Here is a 16,764-nt window from a genome sequence, read left to right on the forward strand (position 1 = left end):
GTGGTCAAGGTTATGTCTTCTATGACTGAATGGCGATGTGATTCTCCCATGAGCAACGGTCCAACTTACCTTGTATTAACTTGATCAATCGATCATCATCTCAAAAGTCTCCATGCTCCCTCAGCACCTTCACGTATGCACTTTCCCTTTGTCTCCTCGCAGCCGCGCAAAGGGTGTTGGTAAGCTTCAACCAGGATCTGAACGAGTCACGGGTCATATCTGCGCGACAATGTGGGCAGCTGTTACCTCCAGTTGCAAGCCATGAGCCGAGGCATTCGCTGTGAAAGCCTTTCTTGCAGGTTCCGCAGGACACGACCTGCTGAGGAACTTTGATGGTTCCTTGCAATGTCGGAGCCGGTGGAGCTTGAAGTTGGGCGGTGTTGAAAGATGTGACGAGTGATCCCCATCCCTGCGCCGACCGTAGTGACTTGGTCGAACCTGCAATTTGGGCGCAGACGGAGAAGCTCTGGGCAAACTTCCAACAATTTGTCGCGATTTTCTTGGACTTCTCTCGGAGGATCGTGGCCAGTCTGGAAGCGCCAGTTTGGGTGTCTAAGGGTCCCTCGAGGGCAACTGCCCGGTGCGCCAGATCCTCAAGTTCCCAGACCACTATACTCCGATCGGGCTCAAGGTAACGAGTGACAGGCATAATGGCCTGGATTGTGTCCAGGTCGCAGCTGCAGATAGGACAGTCATCATCGTCTTGGTCTCGTTCTGGGGTCTTGTATAGGTCGGGAAAACGTGTTTGGAGGTAGTCTCTAATGCCAGCGGAAGAATCCTCCTGTACAAGCTTACCGTGGAGCAGGTTAAGAGGAAAGTCCATGCGCTCACGATGTTCTTGCACCTTGCTCCAGATTTCCTTCCGGCAAGAATAATCCAAGCGATCGAGGCGATCCGCAAAGATATCAGCCTCATAGCGAAGGCCCACCGATCTCAGCGCCAAGAGGAAGATGCCATTCGCCTGTACGGTCAGTGCCGCACTCAACAGGTTCAGAAGGAATTGTTGCGTCCCAAGGTCAGATCTCTCACTAGGATCAGTAGTTGATTCAGAGAGAAATTTCTCTAGACCTGAAACAGTTCTTATCTTCGCCTCAAGCCACTCAAGATATTTACTTTCGATTTGCGCCTCGAACTTGGATTTTGTCAATCCCCGGGGGCTGGGAACCGCGGTGTATACACATGTAGGGTCGACACGGCCGTGCAAGGACATCACTGACTTCGGTGTCAATGCTAGTTTACTGACGAGACCACTAAGAGAAACACCCTCACGAACGAGCCAAGTTGCTGGGTCCGCAGGGTCGCCGAAATCTGGATAGTCCGGTGTGGACGGCTCGGGGGTGGGGGCTGCCATGGATCGTAAAATAGTTTATGGTGTTTGGTGGTGACAGGTATAAATTTTTTTTTATCTCAGTGGCTGCTGGCCAGTGATTGCCCTGGCTCTTCAAAAGTCCTCTGTTTGCAGATTTGAATCCTTGATGGATGGGAGAAGAAACCGAATTGGACACTGATGGTAATATATATATATATATATATGCTTCAAGGTCATCTTGAGTGGAGATGAGTCGATAAAGGGGCCAGGAAGGTCTATAGGTATGGGTAAAGGGAAAGGCGACAAAGAGATCATGAGTTCTTTATCGTGGGAGGTGAGGCCATTGTGATGACATCGATGGCATTTGTCCCATCGTGGATTGTCCAAGCTGCTGTGGAGGTGCAGATAATGGTGGACAGGACATTGTAGAAAGATCCCTGTGGGTCTGATCAGTGGATCAAAGGATGATCATTGACAAGATGAAAGAAATCCATATTGAAATCAGAAATGACGAGGCTGGCATGGCATCTGATTGTCTACGCGCTTTGTACTGGCCTCTCATTGGCCAGAACAAGCGACACGGCAAGAGCGTGCGGCCTCGTCTTCGGACTGCGACAACATCACCGCCACCACCTCCACCTCAATCCACATTGACGTCGACATCGACAGCGACCTTACCGTCTTTGCATCCTCATGCTCCTCGCTCCCTCTATCTGCCATTCTACTTGTCGTCTTTTTGGTGTTCTCTTGGCCGGCGCGCCGTTCTTTGTTGCTCCTAATCTGATCTCTTCTGCAAGTGAGATTAGACCTCCAGCACCGCCCTCCCTCGTATCACTCTAATTCCTACGTCTCGTACTTATTCGATACTCAGAGATTCGACTGTCTTTCTTCGTCCGTCATGGAGTAAATCCTCCAAACCTAGTTTCCCAAGCCATTTCTCGCAGTCGGTTCTTGGACATTGAGTTCCCTATCGAGACCAACGTTACGCAAGGGTCAACCCGAGCATTGCGACATCAATACTCGGCTGCCACCGTTATGATGCCCTATGATCCCGAGCCACAGCACAGATTGGGCCTCTGATTGACCAGTCCTAATAGCATAAACTCGACCACCAAGCCCGATCCTTACCTGGGCAATGGTCTCCAGTAGTCAGATCATGGACAATCAACGTCAACAATATATCCCTGGTCCACCACCTCCTCCATCTCAAAACCCTCTGAGCCATCTACCTCCCCCGCCTCCGCGTCCGTACCCTCAATCCTCTCTCCCCCCACCACCTCCAGGTCCCCACCCTAATCATGGTATGCCACTGGGGACGGTCTACGGACTTCCGGGGGCGGGTTGGCAACAGCCATGGACACGTTCAGGCATGGGTCAAAATATCCCTCCACCTCCCCCAATCAGTCATCATCAGAGTTATGGCATGAGACAGCCTTCCCACCTCAATATCCCCCCTCCACCTCCTCAGAACGATAAACCTATCCTCTCCGCCACCTTCATCCCTACCGGTGACTCTTTTGGCCCTGGTGTGGGCATCCCGCCTCTCGACGACTGGTCATCCTATTCGAGATACGATGCTCAATTGACTTCTGAGCCAACAAACTCCCATTACGAGCCAAAATACTCCGATGGGACCATGTCCCATAGTTACTCCTACCCGAATCCTATCCAACCAAACCCCGACATCGCAAACAGAGAAACTCGCGCCTCTTCCGCATCTTCGGGCCGTCCTGCCTTCAGCCTCCCGCTAAGAGATATAAGCGAACCACTGTCTCCTGGCCCGCCCACTGCCACCCTCCAAAACCCTCATGGCGATCACGGCCGCCAAAGAGCTCTTAGCGCCGCTGTGTCTAGTGGGCCATCGAGTGAACTGGCTTCACTCTGGAATCTTGATCGTGTTATCTTATGGCTCAGCAACAACGGCTTCTCCAGCGATTGGCAAGAGACATTCAAAATTCTCAAGCTACAGGGTTCAGACTTCTTAGAGTTGGGCCGGGGTCCTGCTGGACGTGGCAATTTTAGCATGATGCATCAGACAATATACCCACAACTTGCCAAGGTCTGTTCCAACAGTAACACTGGCTGGGATCAAGCTCGTGAGCGAGAAGAAGGCAAGAGGTTACGCAAGTTGGTTTCTCGCCTCGTTGAACAGGGTGGAGAAGGTCCTGCTAGCGCCGGAACTGGACATGTTCGACGAGAGTCTGGCCTCCTTCCAAGCGCTTCTACAGATGGTACACTGGAGAACTCCCCTCATCTCGCCAGCGCGCCAGGCACTGCAGGTCCTGATGGAAGTCCGGGCAAACAGATGCCAGCACCGTTTCCCCCGAGTCTGGGGCCTCGCAATTCTCAAAACCGAAGCAGCACCATGCCAGTTTTCAGTAAGCATAGTAGTGCATCGTCAACTCCCAACGACAGCAAACCTGCCGAGAGTCTGCATTCTCACGGGCGGCCAGAACACAGCCGTGGGGTTCTGTCGGGACTTGGTGGTCGCGGGCGCCATAGTCCCAATCTCTCTGGTGATGGTTCAACCGCCCTACTCCCCAAGCCATTCGATGCCTCACCAAACGCCAGCCCTGGACTTGGGGTCGCCATTCCTGTGCAGAGCTCGCACAACTCCCACACATTCCGCCCAGAGCATTCCAAGAGCAATAGTACGGATTCTATGAGTAAAATGACCAGCCATCCCAGATCCGTCTCCAATAATATCCCTCTTGCGCAGGATTCGAGTCGAAGTGTCACCTTTTCAGACAGTCAGGCCGGAAATCGGTTCTATGCGGACCGGCGTGATGCCCATGAAGGCACTAGACCATCTCCTCTCGACACCCATCGTGCGTGGAGCAGTGAACATGGACCTGGCCCCGGAGGAAAAGATCAAAGCAAGAGTTTCCTCAGCAAATTCATCCGGAAGAAGCACGATGCTGCTCCCCCAACTGTCGATGAGCACGGCTCGGAATCGCCCACCAGTCCAGGATTTCGCCAGATTTTCTCAAAACCTTCAGCTAATGGGAGCGATTCTGCCTTGGCCCAACGTCCCTCCTCAGCCACAGTCATTTCCGAAGATGAAAGAGCCTTCTTCCCTCCCCGTCGCACACAAACCATCAACAAAAGATACATTTTTGTCACACCCGACCATTGGAATTACCGTCTCGTTGACGTGACTGACGTCGAAACTGCAATCGCCTTGCGTAGCCTCATCTGTATCGAATTAGGCATTCCAGACGCAGAATACGCTCACATGTATGTTACCGAGCCTGGTCAAACGGAGCACGAAACTCCCCTCTCAGACAATAACCTTGCGGCTATCAAGTCTCGAGCTGATAATTTCGGAGGCTTGAAATTGTACGTTCAGAGCCCAACCCTGTCCGCCGGGCCAGGCGCTTCAAGTTCAGCCAATGGACTTGGAGTGTCTCTTGGACCACGTCAAGGCACGGCCAAAACAAACATCTCCGGCACGTCTGGTCGCGACCAAATGACAATGGATCCTGAATTGCAAAGACGAGCTGAAGAGTACCGACGCCAAACAGAGGCAAAGTCACAAGCATATTTGGAATCTCGCAGAGCACAGAAAGAACAGTCAAGTACTTACAGCGGCAGTAGCAGCATTAGAGGTAACGGTGTCATCGACTTTGATGCGCCGAGATTGTCGCCATTCGAGGACAAAAAGGTAGACAATCTCGTTCCAATGCGTAAGCCACCGACTGCTCCGTCTGAATCGACCACCTTGACAAAGGTCAACTCTTTGAGGGCAAGAGGATCAGGGACTCGCTCGTCACTAGACGCACTCAAGCGCCAGTCTGATCCCATCGCGGAGGAAGAAGATCGCACCAAGAGGAAGCTTCATGGTTCTATGTCACCTGCAGCCGGAGGCATTGGTGCTGCCCTTGCGAATGTCGGCAAGATGGCCGGCGCTCCTGCGACTGTGGGCAGCCACAGTCGTTCGCAAAGCAAAGATCTTCCGTTACAGGGACCTCAATACGACCAGAATGGAAAGAGAATTTCCAGTGGATCACAGCGTCCGTCTCATATGTGGGCGCAGGGAGGATCATACTTCAATACGCCCAACTACAACGATGGCTACGATGCTTTGCCACAGGATCCTCGCTTGCGTAACCCAACCGTTGACCATGTGAGACGCTTCGATGGCTCTCCGAGCATTAGCCCGGCCAGTGACAATTCTCCACGACCCGGAATCCAAAGTCGCAAATCATATGGCCCAGATCTTGAGTTCAAGGAGACGAATGTGTCGTTCGCCGCCTCACCAAACCCACAACCAAAGGACGAAGATTCGGATGACGATTCTGACGATGGCCTTTTTGCCATTCCGATTGCAAACAAGTCATTAAACAAAACTGACACCCAAATGCTCGGTAACAAAGATCAACGACCAGCCTTGACGGTCGACACTGATCAAGATGTTGCCAAGAATGTCAGATTCAAATCGCCAGGCTCATCCAGCGGTGTTTCCCTTGTTCAGAACAACGGTGAGGCCAGCGCAGATATGAGCGTGGATGGGTATGGCCGCAACATGTCGGATGGTTCCTTCAGCGGCTCGGCTCAATCTCCTGATGATCGTATGAACCGCCGTGATTCTTTTGTTAGTAATATTTGGGCGAACCGTCCGGCGGTAGAGAATGTGGTGGATCATCTCGACGAATTTTTCCCTGGCGTGGACCTTGACAAGCCATACCTGGAAGTAAAAGGAGACATCAACTCGCCCATGAAAGCAGCAGACAAGGACCCCCTGGAGCGAGTGCCCCGTGATATGAAAGGAGTCACTTTTGGCACCGACGGGTTGAATCTCGGATTTGAACGAAGAAATGATTCGGATACTCTTGGATCTGACGAGTCGACATTGAAGGCAAACGACCGCGACAAAGTCGCCAGTGTCGCCCAAAGGCAAGTGAAGAAGGCAGGTGGCCTCGGTCGCATGAAGTCCATTCGTGAAGTTGCTCAGAAACGCAATGACATTGCAAGAGCTCCGTCGATCGCCGTTCGTGCCCAACAAGCGAATGTTAGTAGTGTTGTTCGACGGAAGAGCACCAAAATGTTTGGAGCCAACATCGTGCAAATCAAACCTCAGGCTGGGAATCGACTGTCGACCCTTGATCCCATACCACAAGAAGAAGTTCCTTCGGATGACATGCCAAAGCGACAGGCAACCTTCAAGATTGTTCGTGGTCGGTTGATTGGGAAGGGAACTTTCGGCCGCGTGTATCTTGGAATGAATGCCACGACTGGAGAGTTCTTGGCCGTCAAACAGGTGGAAGTGAACCAAAAGGTGGCTGCTCACGACAAAGACCGAATCAAAGAAATGGTGGCTGCGCTGGATGTCGAAATCGATACCATGAAGGATCTCGAGCACCCCAATATCGTGCAATACCTTGGTTGCGAACGGAAAGAATTCTCCATCAGCATCTATCTTGAATACATCTCGGGTGGTTCCATCGGCAGCTGTCTTCGCAAACATGGCAAATTCGAAGAGCCTGTTGTTCGATCTCTGACAAGACAAACACTCGAAGGGTTGGCATATCTTCATAACGAAGGCATCTTGCATCGTGATCTCAAAGCAGACAACATCCTTTTGGACTTGGACGGAAGCTGCAAGATCTCCGATTTTGGCATCTCAAAGAAATCTGATGACATCTATGGCAACGATGTCACCAACAGTATGCAAGGTTCAGTGTTCTGGATGGCCCCTGAAGTTGTCCGGTCCCAAGGACAAGGGTATAGTGCCAAGGTCGACATCTGGTCACTTGGCTGCGTGGTCCTGGAGATGTTTGCGGGTAAAAGACCATGGAGCCGCGAAGAAGCAATTGGCGCCATCTTCAAACTTGGAAGTCTTGGACAGGCCCCTCCTATACCTGAAGATGTGCAATCGACAGCCACGATGGACGGTTTAAACTTTATGTATGACTGTTTTCAAGTGTGAGTGGTCCCCTATCCCTAATGCTACGCATGCAAGGCTGACTGAAGAATAGTAATCCATCTGACCGGCCTACGGCTGACGTCCTGCTTCGTCATTCGACCTTTTGCATCCCAGACCCCTATTTCAATTTCTACGACACTTCTCTGGCCGCAAAACTTGGAGATATGGAGGGTGTGGCGCTCGGCAATTAACGCTCTTGAAGACGTTATCAGAATGAAGTCGAGAAGAAACTATATCAGCCACATACGATCACCCGGGAGATTCTTTTGATTTGAAGACAATCTACATATAATATGCCTTGGCCATCTACGAAATCACGAATGAGTACTTACAACGGTTGGGGATAATGTATGATCAATACAAGATTTGTTTGGGCCGACTTCATTATTAGTCTAGGCCTGTTGGGATCAGAATATCAACAGGTGGGACAGGTAGGAAGTGAACAAGGAGTGAGCAAGGAATTCCACCAACATTCCTATACTGCCTGTCAATTTCCGGCATTTACGCATGCCAATGGCTCAATACAATGTTCTCTATCATCATTCTTTTTGTTTTGTTGTTCACTGACGCAAACGGCGTTGACTGTGGTTCTTTCTCTTCATGTGTCTTTCTATGTCTATGACCGTGTCATACGATGTTGTCAGCGTTTTCACTCTATTCTTTCTTTCGCTCGGCTTTTATCTTACCATTGGATCCCTCTCTTTCGACTTAAAGAACTTGTTGTCTTCTCGTTCAGTTGGATTTTCCTACTTTCCGCAGCGACATTCCTCCATCCTGAGTCACACTCGTTGCGCGCCGCCGAACTAACAGACCAACTTCTTACAGAAGGCTTGACAAAGAGAAAGAGAGATGGTAAGCCAATCTATACTCTTCTTATTTCTATGACCGCTAGAACTGACATTCAACCTCCCCCACAGGCCAGTTTGCCGCCTCTTTCGCCGCCATCGCGGTCTAATGGTTCTGTGCCATCTACCGGCAACAGCAGGAGCAAGAGCAAGAGCAAGAGCAAGGGCAGCAGCAAGAACAGTGCCAACAATGGCAATGGATCATCATCCCAAAGTCGGCCCTCGGTGCCCCCATGGAATAACCAAGGTGAACGATTGAGTCCCAACCAGGTACCAATTTGGAGACCGACATTCCAACCACGAACCGACCCCCGTTGGCTTACGGAATCGATGTCACCCGAGACACTTAGACCCCGAAGCCGGCACAGTAGTCCTCGGCCGCTCCCAAGGTCTGATGCGCCCGAACCAGAGGTACAAGAAGGAGAAGGAAGCTTCATCAATCCTGTGGCTATACCATCATCGTCGACTCCGGCAACACAGAGACAAAACTCGCAACCACCCGGCCAGGCGATCGATAATGCTATACCTATCAGCAGCGGCAGCAGCAGCACCATTGATATCAACAATAACAACAATAATAACAACGACAACGACAATACTGGCCCGGCTGTTCCAAATGTTTTGCAGGATACAATCAACTCAGGACTTCCTTTACTGAATTCAACTATTCCTACGTGGCAGATAAATCCGGGAAACTATCCAGCATACCCAGGACATCCAGCATATCAACCCTATATAGGAAATCCAGCACCACCCATCAACTCGGGACTTCCCGCACCACCATCGCATACGGCACAACTAGGTCCTCCTCCACGACTTCCTGTTTTCCGCCGTGCAAATTCAACCCCTACCCCAGCACCAGGTAGGCTTCAAGCACGTCGTCGTCGTCGAACTCAGGCACTTGAAAGTGCTGTTGCTGCCGCCCTGGCCCCTCTAGAACCGACTCCTGAGGAACCAGAAGAAGAACGGAACATTGACGAAAACAACGATGAGGAGGTGGTGGAACAGCAAGGGCGGCGAGGGCAAGGGCAAGGGCAAGGGCAAGAACAAAGTCAAGAACAACGTCCATCACCAGCCCGCAATCAAACCCCCGGTCCTGCTCCTGTTCCTGCTCCTGCTCCTGCTCCCAAACGGATTCCCATTCCTCGTAAAATGCCAACTCCGCCATCACCACCCAAACACGCGAAACGTCGTCCCGTCACTCCAAGACGATATTCACCCGAAATTCATTTCCGGACACGACGAATTGCATCACGAGCTCCACCACCACCTTCACCACCACCGCCGCCACCGCCGCCACCACCACCACCTCCGCGCCGGGTCGTGGAACTGAGTGAGAACGGGTATCCAAAGTTACCAGCGATATCCATAGCGATTCCACGGCCATCGCCATCGCCACCGCCGCCGCCACCGCCAACAGGTAAGAAACCAGCTGGTTTGGCTAAGAAGACGGCATCAAAGGTGGGGAAAACGGTCACGTTTGCAAAGACTGAGACCAAGGGGAAGACGACCAAGACGACCAAGACGACCACCAACGCTAAGGGAAAGGGAAAGGCTGCTGGTAAATCATCCAAGACAGCGACACCAGGAAAACAAGCAAGGAAACAACAGGTGGGGAAACAACCACGTAAACAAGCACGCCGCCGTCGCAGAGCCAATACACGACGAAACCGAGAATTATTGTCTGCAGTCGAAGGGATTCAAAGACAATATGTACAAGCGCCGATACCGACGCATGGAAGAGTGACGAGGGCGGCGGGAAAGAGTATTGATTCGAAGGGGTTGTGATCGCAATTAGAATTGGACATTTAGTTTTGATTTTCATGGGCGTTGAATATTGGATATTGGATATTGGATATTGTATATTAGTTATTGATCTTTTATCGGGGGACGGGGGGAGTGGTTCTCGTGGCATTTGGTGGTGAGTTATTGAAATATTGTACAAGTGACTTTGAATAGCTTAGACAGGAAGATAGATGTATTACGATCAAAGAAATCTGAAATGTTCAGCCTTGCTACTTGATTCGAATTCCTTTTCTCATCATATATCATTGAGTATGCCACTCAACATCGACCTTCCATCCATCTAGAATTTCCAACGACGAACCAACTTGTTGAGCAAGATCCGTAGCCGGAGTATGTTGGGTGGTGACCTCACTTTCCTCCAGAGGATCTACATCAACATAGACCATTTTAAACCTACACAACTCCAAACCCTGGCCCGTCCCATCATCTCTAATCACTTCTCTCACTCCCCCTTCCCATGCCTTGATGACATCGTGCCAGATAGCTTTAACCTCGGCGTCTCGCTGGGCGGTGAAATCCCCGACGAGACCTTTGGCTTGAGAGACCCATTCTCTCAACCTAGCGGGATCTGGCGTGGTGTCGTCAGCAGCTTGTTCTGCGGCCATGGCTACTCTCAAGGCTTGTCTCGCAGCTTGGATTTTGGGGTCAAAGGCTTGATGGGTTGTTTTCTGCGTTGTGCGTGCCAAGGATATTGTACAGTCGAAGCAGCGTTTTGGTGAGGTGAAGAATTGAGGCGAAGGAAAGGCAGATTCATGTATTGGTGAAGCGACGGATGGGTGACTGGTGATGTCGATGCGATCCCATTCTTCCCGGTGAGAAGTGTTTGATGCTGGGGAATGGATGATAGAATTGTCCAGGGTGGAGGATAATGGTGTGGATGGGGCTGATGATGCCGCTGATGCTTGAGCTTTGAGAGCTAATGGTACGGCCATCCCTGCCGGTTGTGGTGTCGGCGGTGTGCTATGTGGACATTGTGGGAAGTATAGAGTCGTGTTAGGGGGAATTAAGCTTGGTGTTGAAAAGTGAGCATGGTCCGATTTTGTGGGTGATAGGATACCCGTCGACGTGAGGAAGAACAGTGCTCGATCAGATGATGTCGGTGTTGTTGGTGTGGTGAGTTCAGATCCAAATTTGGGACGCCGAGTAGAGATGGAGCGGACGAGTTTCTTCATTTTGGGAGCATAAAATGGCTGGCCCGTCTAAGGAGAAGCGAGTCACCAAATGTTAATACAGCAGACTTGAACAACGGTGGAGTCGTCGAAGCGTGTCAATTGTTCTCACAAGCTTCCAGAACTTTGTCAGGAATGTGGGAGTTTATAGCTGGCAAATGAACAATCGGCTTCCAGAATTCCCACGTCCAGAAGGTCAGGCCGAGACCAGTCACCCACACACTTGGTTTTGATTGCCCAAGGCTTTCGAGATGGTCGTTTGCGGCCATGAGAGATGGTCATTTGGCGACGACCTTGCCAGTGCTGGTTAGCCTTCTGATTGTTTGCATGTCAAGAGTCATTGGTTCTTTGTTCTCCCTTCCTAAGAAATGAAGGCATAACTTGCGTTGCGTGTGACTTGGGGGACTTTTGGACAAAGGAACAACATCGGCGAGGCCGAGGCAGTCAAAATGTGAAACGAGGAGAAGAAATATGGCTTAATTCTGTCAAGACGTGGGTATCTGGCTTTAAATCTAGTTGCATGTCGCGGGTGTCGGTCACAAACCATGGCACATACTTAGGATCGTTGGTTGTTGGACAGGTGAGAGAACTCAAAGTCCAAACTTCGAACCAATGAAGCCAATAGCTGCCTGTCTTTTCTGTTTTTTGATATAACTGTTCACGCCATCGCTCCAAGATTGACTGGCTTCGGCTGTGCGATCCATGCTGTCACCTGCCAGCCCGAGATTCTCAGTTCTCTCTTGGATCTGCCGTTGCATGTAAGCCCAATAGCCCTCTTGGTTAGGATCAGGGGCCGGCGCTTTTCCTGTACGTGCAGATTCTCGCTGTCGCTGAAACTCGGCCTCTTGAGCGGCACGCATCTCAGCCACCATTCTCTTGGACATTGGTCGGTCGGGGCCGCCAATTAGTAGATCCATGTCGGACGGAGTAATGTATTGGGTTCCTGCAATCCATTGTAGATTGCTGATTGTCGGTCGCGGAGGGACAATTTTGGCAGGGTCATAAAGTCGATCGAGACTCGGAGGAAGAGCCAAACCAGCGCCAAAACAGTTAATAATGGCGATTTCGCTCGGGCCGGCCCAGCCGAGAATGTCGCCAGTCGGAGTGACAATAGCTTCAGAAAATCTGTTTGCTTCGAGAACATGATTGACTCGGGTGCTTCCGATTTCCTTCAGTGCTGGGAGAGAAAATGCGCGTGCTGTTCCATCACCGAAGAGGCCAACAAGTGCATAGCCACGATCTTCATATCGTGCCACAGTGGCTGAATCACAAAAATAATTGTCAAAGGTTTTGGAGGCTCCTTTGGAGCTGGCAGGGCGGAATATGTGAGCCGACGATGCGGTTGTGGCTACCAAAACACCGTCGACCTTGCGACCAGACTGCAACCCTCCCATCGCTTGGCCGGTGGCCGTGACTGAGCTTCCAGCGATGGCATCGATCGGACACAGCGAGATTACTCTATCTTCTGAGATCTGAGTAACTCCAGCCAATTGTGCGGAATAGCGGCCAGTCTGCGAAGGCAAAATCTTGAATGTGACGACACGTCCACGTGATGTTCCAACGAATAAGGCGATTGAGGAGTAATCTGCGGAGCTATTAGTATGAATATGAGAAGCCACAGGGTCTAACTTACCGTCGCCTTCGAGGGTCATGATGCCAAATTCTAATGACGTAGCAAATTCCGATGCGGGAGGTTGTGAACTGCCTCGATGGTGGATACTAACCCTCTTATGCTTTCCGCCCCCTGCCACATCTTGGAGAAGGGCAGTATGTATTATGGCCGGACCACGCAAATCGACTAGAGTGACGCCGCCACCGGCATAGCCAGCTGCGACAAATCCCACATCTGAATGACGCAAGGCTGTGACGGGGCCTTGCTGGTCATTGGTCAATGTCAGGGGCAAGAGACCTTCTTTCAAGCCGGGGTCTGCACGTTTGGATATGTCGGTCATTCGTCCGGGGCCCTCATTCTGACCAGGCTCTGCAGGCGGCTGGCCTGCAGACTGATTACGATTCAGACGAAAGACGACCAATTCACCAGTTCTCAGGCCCACGGAGAGTTCACCGGTGGCACCAGACATGCTCATTTGAGCGACATCAAGTTGGTCCCAACGTCCAACGGCCCGACCAAGATCAACTTGAATGACGCCGCTGTTCTCAATGGCGTCACCATGACCAGCGTCCCAGACGCGGATCACACCATCGGCATGAGCCAATTGGACGACGTTTCTGTTCTCGTGTCGCTTGAGTGAGTGTGTCGCTTCAGCCCCACCAGTCACAAAATTGGGGCCATGTTGTCGAACCTCTCTCATGCCCAGCCACCTCGTTCGATCGACATATGCGAGGGCAATTTTGGTGACGAAAGGGTGGACGAATGTCAAGGAGACATGTAGTTGATTGCTTGGGGTGATGGGGTGGCCAGAAGGGAAGCTCAATGTTAGGAGTTCTCCCGAGGATAGTGAGGTCAGGACGGCTATGGGGTCATGAGCGCCAGCGAAATGAGGAGAAGTACGAGGAACGGTCAGAAAAGTGTTGACGGTGGTATTGGGAGGAGTTGGTAGCATGTGAATTCTCTTGGGATTTCTAAAGTGATTGGCGAGAAAGTCCCATGTCGAGGTCTGGTAATTGGGGGTGACACCAAGGTCGATAAAGGTGAGGCCCTTGTTCGGGGCGGTGGTGGGGATGCCACCGGCGAACAGTAGACCTGTGTCATCAGGATTCTCCTTGGAGCACCAGGCGAGTTTCACAAAGGGTTCCTTGACAGCAAGATTGGCAGGGTGTGATCTGGAGGAGCTGCGAGGCATATTGATATCGGAGTCCTGAATTGTTCGGGCGTGGATCACACGTCCATCTCGAGGGTCCCAGAAGACGAGACTTGAATCATCGTGGGCGGTGAGGATAAAGGTGCCCGTTGGATGCCAGATGGCGTGTGTCAGGCGGGGAGATCTGTTGGAGTTGACCAGGGCAGGATCCGAGTTTCCGCCAGGAGCACCAGCAGGAAGGTCATATTGGAAGAACTTGAGGGGTTTGTTTTGTTTGAAGGAATAGAGAACGGCGCCTTCGGAGTAGCCGATGAGGAGGGAGCCCACATCCTTGGGATGAAGCTGCAAAGAGACGACTGGGAGGATCCTAGCTCTCGGGTTTCGTTCTCTCCACAGGTTGGGGATTTTGAATGGAGCCATGGACTGTCGGTCGAGATCATATGCGACAATATCTCCTGTGATGAATGAGTCAGGGAATGAGGTATAGTAAACGGGTTTGATCTCTTGAAAAGTTTCACTCACCGTTCTGAAGGCCTGACAGACACCAGTCTAGGCTGGGGTCTGTGAGCATTGCGGTGACATGACCCGGTGGGGCATAATTGGCAACCATGTGTTTTGTTTCGAGACTGAAGATGCTGACATCGTTCTTGGAGTCGAGCATGACCAACTTGTCTGCACAGAACTGGAGCTCTCGGACGGAGGAGGGGCGTGGAGGAGTGAAGACGACGGAGACTCGCTTCTGACCAAAGACATAGACTTTGCCAGGACCAAAGCGGGATTCGTTGGTACCAACAGCGAGGAGGGATTGAACGGGGTCGTATGCCATGACGGATATCTGAGAATTGATGCCATAGCGGGCGAACTGGGCATGTTAGCGGTGTCATGTCGTAGAGCATTCGGGGGAGGAGAGTCGACATACATCGTCAAGCATGAAGATTTCTGGGGAGATTCCGGTAGAGAGGTCATTGGGGATGCCGGCCTGCTTGCCTCGAAACAGATGCGCCATGGTGTATGGTGGGGGTTGTTGTCATCCCAGGTGATGAGGAGGGGAGGATGGAGGAGGTGAAAGTCAGTATGCCGGTGTGGTCAAAGTGCAACAATCATGTGCTATGGGTACGGACGGATGATGTTGTTATTGACCGCTGACAATACGGAAGGCTGCGGCCGTGACATGGCGCGGCGTGCAGGGTGGAACAGATGTTTCGAAGGTTCTGGTGGATCACGGACCACCGACCAGAAGTGAGAATCCGAGGTTTGTTGGCGTTGGTGTTGGCAGAGGATCTGAGGATCTGAGGGAGCGAAAGGATGAGGGGAGAAGCAAACGCGTCATGCTGGCCTTGGCAGGAAGGTTGCAGCCTCGTTAGGCCTCAGGGTGCTCCTTCCGTTGTTTGCTTCAAGTAGGTAGCCACACTGATATGGCAGGCACGACTGGGACTTGTTGTTATTGTCAACAGGAAGGAAGGCCCCTTCTGTATCTGAAGTGGCACAGTGGTTGGAATTTTTTGTAGATCCCTGGCCAGACACGAGTCTCTCTCCCTACCTCAAGACCCTGCTGCCTCCCAGAATGTCGCTCTAGGATGATCGTCCTAGTCCAGATTGTGGTAGGATATTAACACAGAGCAGGTATGCGTCGTCAAACTTCTTCGATATTGTGCATGATTCCCTCGATTCTTCACTACTACTAAGTACTTAAGGTAAGAAGACACGTACCCGCACTTCGTCAAGGAATTTGTTGCTGTTGTCTTTGCTCAATGGGCTTCTCCTCGACCTGGAGGTTTGGCAGAATCATTTTCAATCTAGTACTCTACTGGACAACCTCAAAATCTCACCACATCCTCTCTTTTGATCTCTTTCCCTCTGTGACTCTTTCTCTTCCCCCTAGCTTCGTCTTCAACATCTGACACAACCATTGCCTGCTTGCGCTGCATCCCCAAGTCGATTACAACCATGACTCCAGATCTAAAACTCATTCTCAACGAGGATGATGGCACTCAGATCGAGATCATGGTCTTCCACCAAGTCATGATCAATGCAAGTCCTGTTTTTGAAGCGATGTTGAGTCCAAGAAAGTACGCCGAAGGTGAACGCCTCAACCAAGACAAGTTTCTCGAGTTGCCACTACCTGACGATGACCCTCATGCAATGAGACTTCTTTGCGACATCTTTCACATGCAGAGTCAGAAGGTCAAGAGCGCAGCCATCACACCAGATCTTCTCGACAGCATCGCAACCCTTGTGGACAAATACGATCTTGCAAGGGCCATTCACCCCTGGCCCCAGATCTGGCGTGACCTCCCCGACATTCGAAACCTCATTCAAAGACAAGATAAACCGCACGATCCCCTCTCGGACCAGGATCTACTTAGATGGATACATATTTCTTGTCACCTGGGTTATTCGGTCGATTTTGGGAGAATGACTTCTTACTTGTTTGCCCGGTTGACCCTGGACCACCTTAACCAGCCTTCTTTTGCCGACAGCTTTGCAAAGCTTCCTGCGCAGCTCCAAGGTAAGTCATGCCATTCAGCCATCCTGCCAGAATCAGCCACTGACTCAAGTAATTCATATACAGACCTGATGCGCGCCAAACGAGAGCAATACGTCAACGCTTTTCGAGGTGCTTGCATGGATTTGGTCAACAAGTTTGAGCACGGTCCGACCTGCAGCAAGGTCAAAGAGGACTACGAAGATGAAGATGGCCTCGTATTCCATTGCAATTCAATCCTCCTAGGAAATGCCATTGTTGCATTGAGAGAGTCGTTTGGCCCAGACTGGAGGTCGGTCGAGGCTTGGAACGGGAGCGTTACTGAAATTCATAAAAATATGAGAACCCTCGCTAGCAGGTTGTGTGGGCCAACAAAACTCAGGGCACGCAAAGTCGAAGAACCCTACCTTGTGTACAGATACGATCACAAGTCTTGCGGAAATACGAGTTTTTCGTACGAAG

General features: G+C 51.3%; 5 protein-coding genes across 5 annotated transcripts; 2 read left to right on the forward strand and 3 right to left on the reverse strand.

Annotated features, from left to right (window-relative positions):
• Positions 1–186: 186 nt before the first annotated feature.
• Positions 187–1,351, reverse strand: PV10_00698 (uncharacterized protein; the record flags this gene model as incomplete). Its single annotated transcript, XM_016364809.1, has 2 exons — positions 187–197; positions 247–1,351. 2 exons carry the CDS (start codon positions 1,349–1,351, stop codon positions 187–189), a joined length of 1,116 nt encoding a protein of 371 aa, XP_016228458.1.
• Positions 1,352–1,947: 596 nt separating this feature from the next.
• On the forward strand, positions 1,948–7,774 carry PV10_00699 (uncharacterized protein). The gene is made up of 2 exons (XM_016364810.1): positions 1,948–7,234; positions 7,288–7,774. The coding sequence occupies exons 1-2, from the start codon at positions 2,445–2,447 to the stop codon at positions 7,424–7,426; spliced, it is 4,929 nt and encodes a 1,642-aa protein (XP_016228459.1). The 5' UTR covers positions 1,948–2,444; the 3' UTR covers positions 7,427–7,774.
• A 342-nt stretch (positions 7,775–8,116) lies between these two features.
• Positions 8,117–9,880, forward strand: PV10_00700 (uncharacterized protein; the record flags this gene model as incomplete). Its single annotated transcript, XM_016364811.1, has 1 exon — positions 8,117–9,880. One exon carries the CDS (start codon positions 8,117–8,119, stop codon positions 9,866–9,868), a length of 1,752 nt encoding a protein of 583 aa, XP_016228460.1. The 3' UTR covers positions 9,869–9,880.
• Positions 9,881–10,043: 163 nt separating this feature from the next.
• PV10_00701 (uncharacterized protein) lies at positions 10,044–11,058 on the reverse strand (the record flags this gene model as incomplete). The annotated part of the gene is made up of 1 exon (XM_016364812.1): positions 10,044–11,058. One exon carries the CDS (start codon positions 11,056–11,058, stop codon positions 10,129–10,131), a length of 930 nt encoding a protein of 309 aa, XP_016228461.1. The 3' UTR covers positions 10,044–10,128.
• Positions 11,059–11,645: 587 nt separating this feature from the next.
• Positions 11,646–14,823, reverse strand: PV10_00702 (uncharacterized protein; the record flags this gene model as incomplete). The annotated part of the gene is made up of 4 exons (XM_016364813.1): positions 11,646–12,640; positions 12,689–14,272; positions 14,340–14,679; positions 14,737–14,823. 4 exons carry the CDS (start codon positions 14,821–14,823, stop codon positions 11,646–11,648), a joined length of 3,006 nt encoding a protein of 1,001 aa, XP_016228462.1.
• Between the last annotated feature and the right edge of the window lie 1,941 nt (positions 14,824–16,764).

This window comes from Exophiala mesophila, assembly GCF_000836275.1.
Source record: "Exophiala mesophila strain CBS 40295 unplaced genomic scaffold supercont1.1, whole genome shotgun sequence".
Taxonomy (NCBI): domain Eukaryota; kingdom Fungi; phylum Ascomycota; class Eurotiomycetes; order Chaetothyriales; family Herpotrichiellaceae; genus Exophiala; species Exophiala mesophila.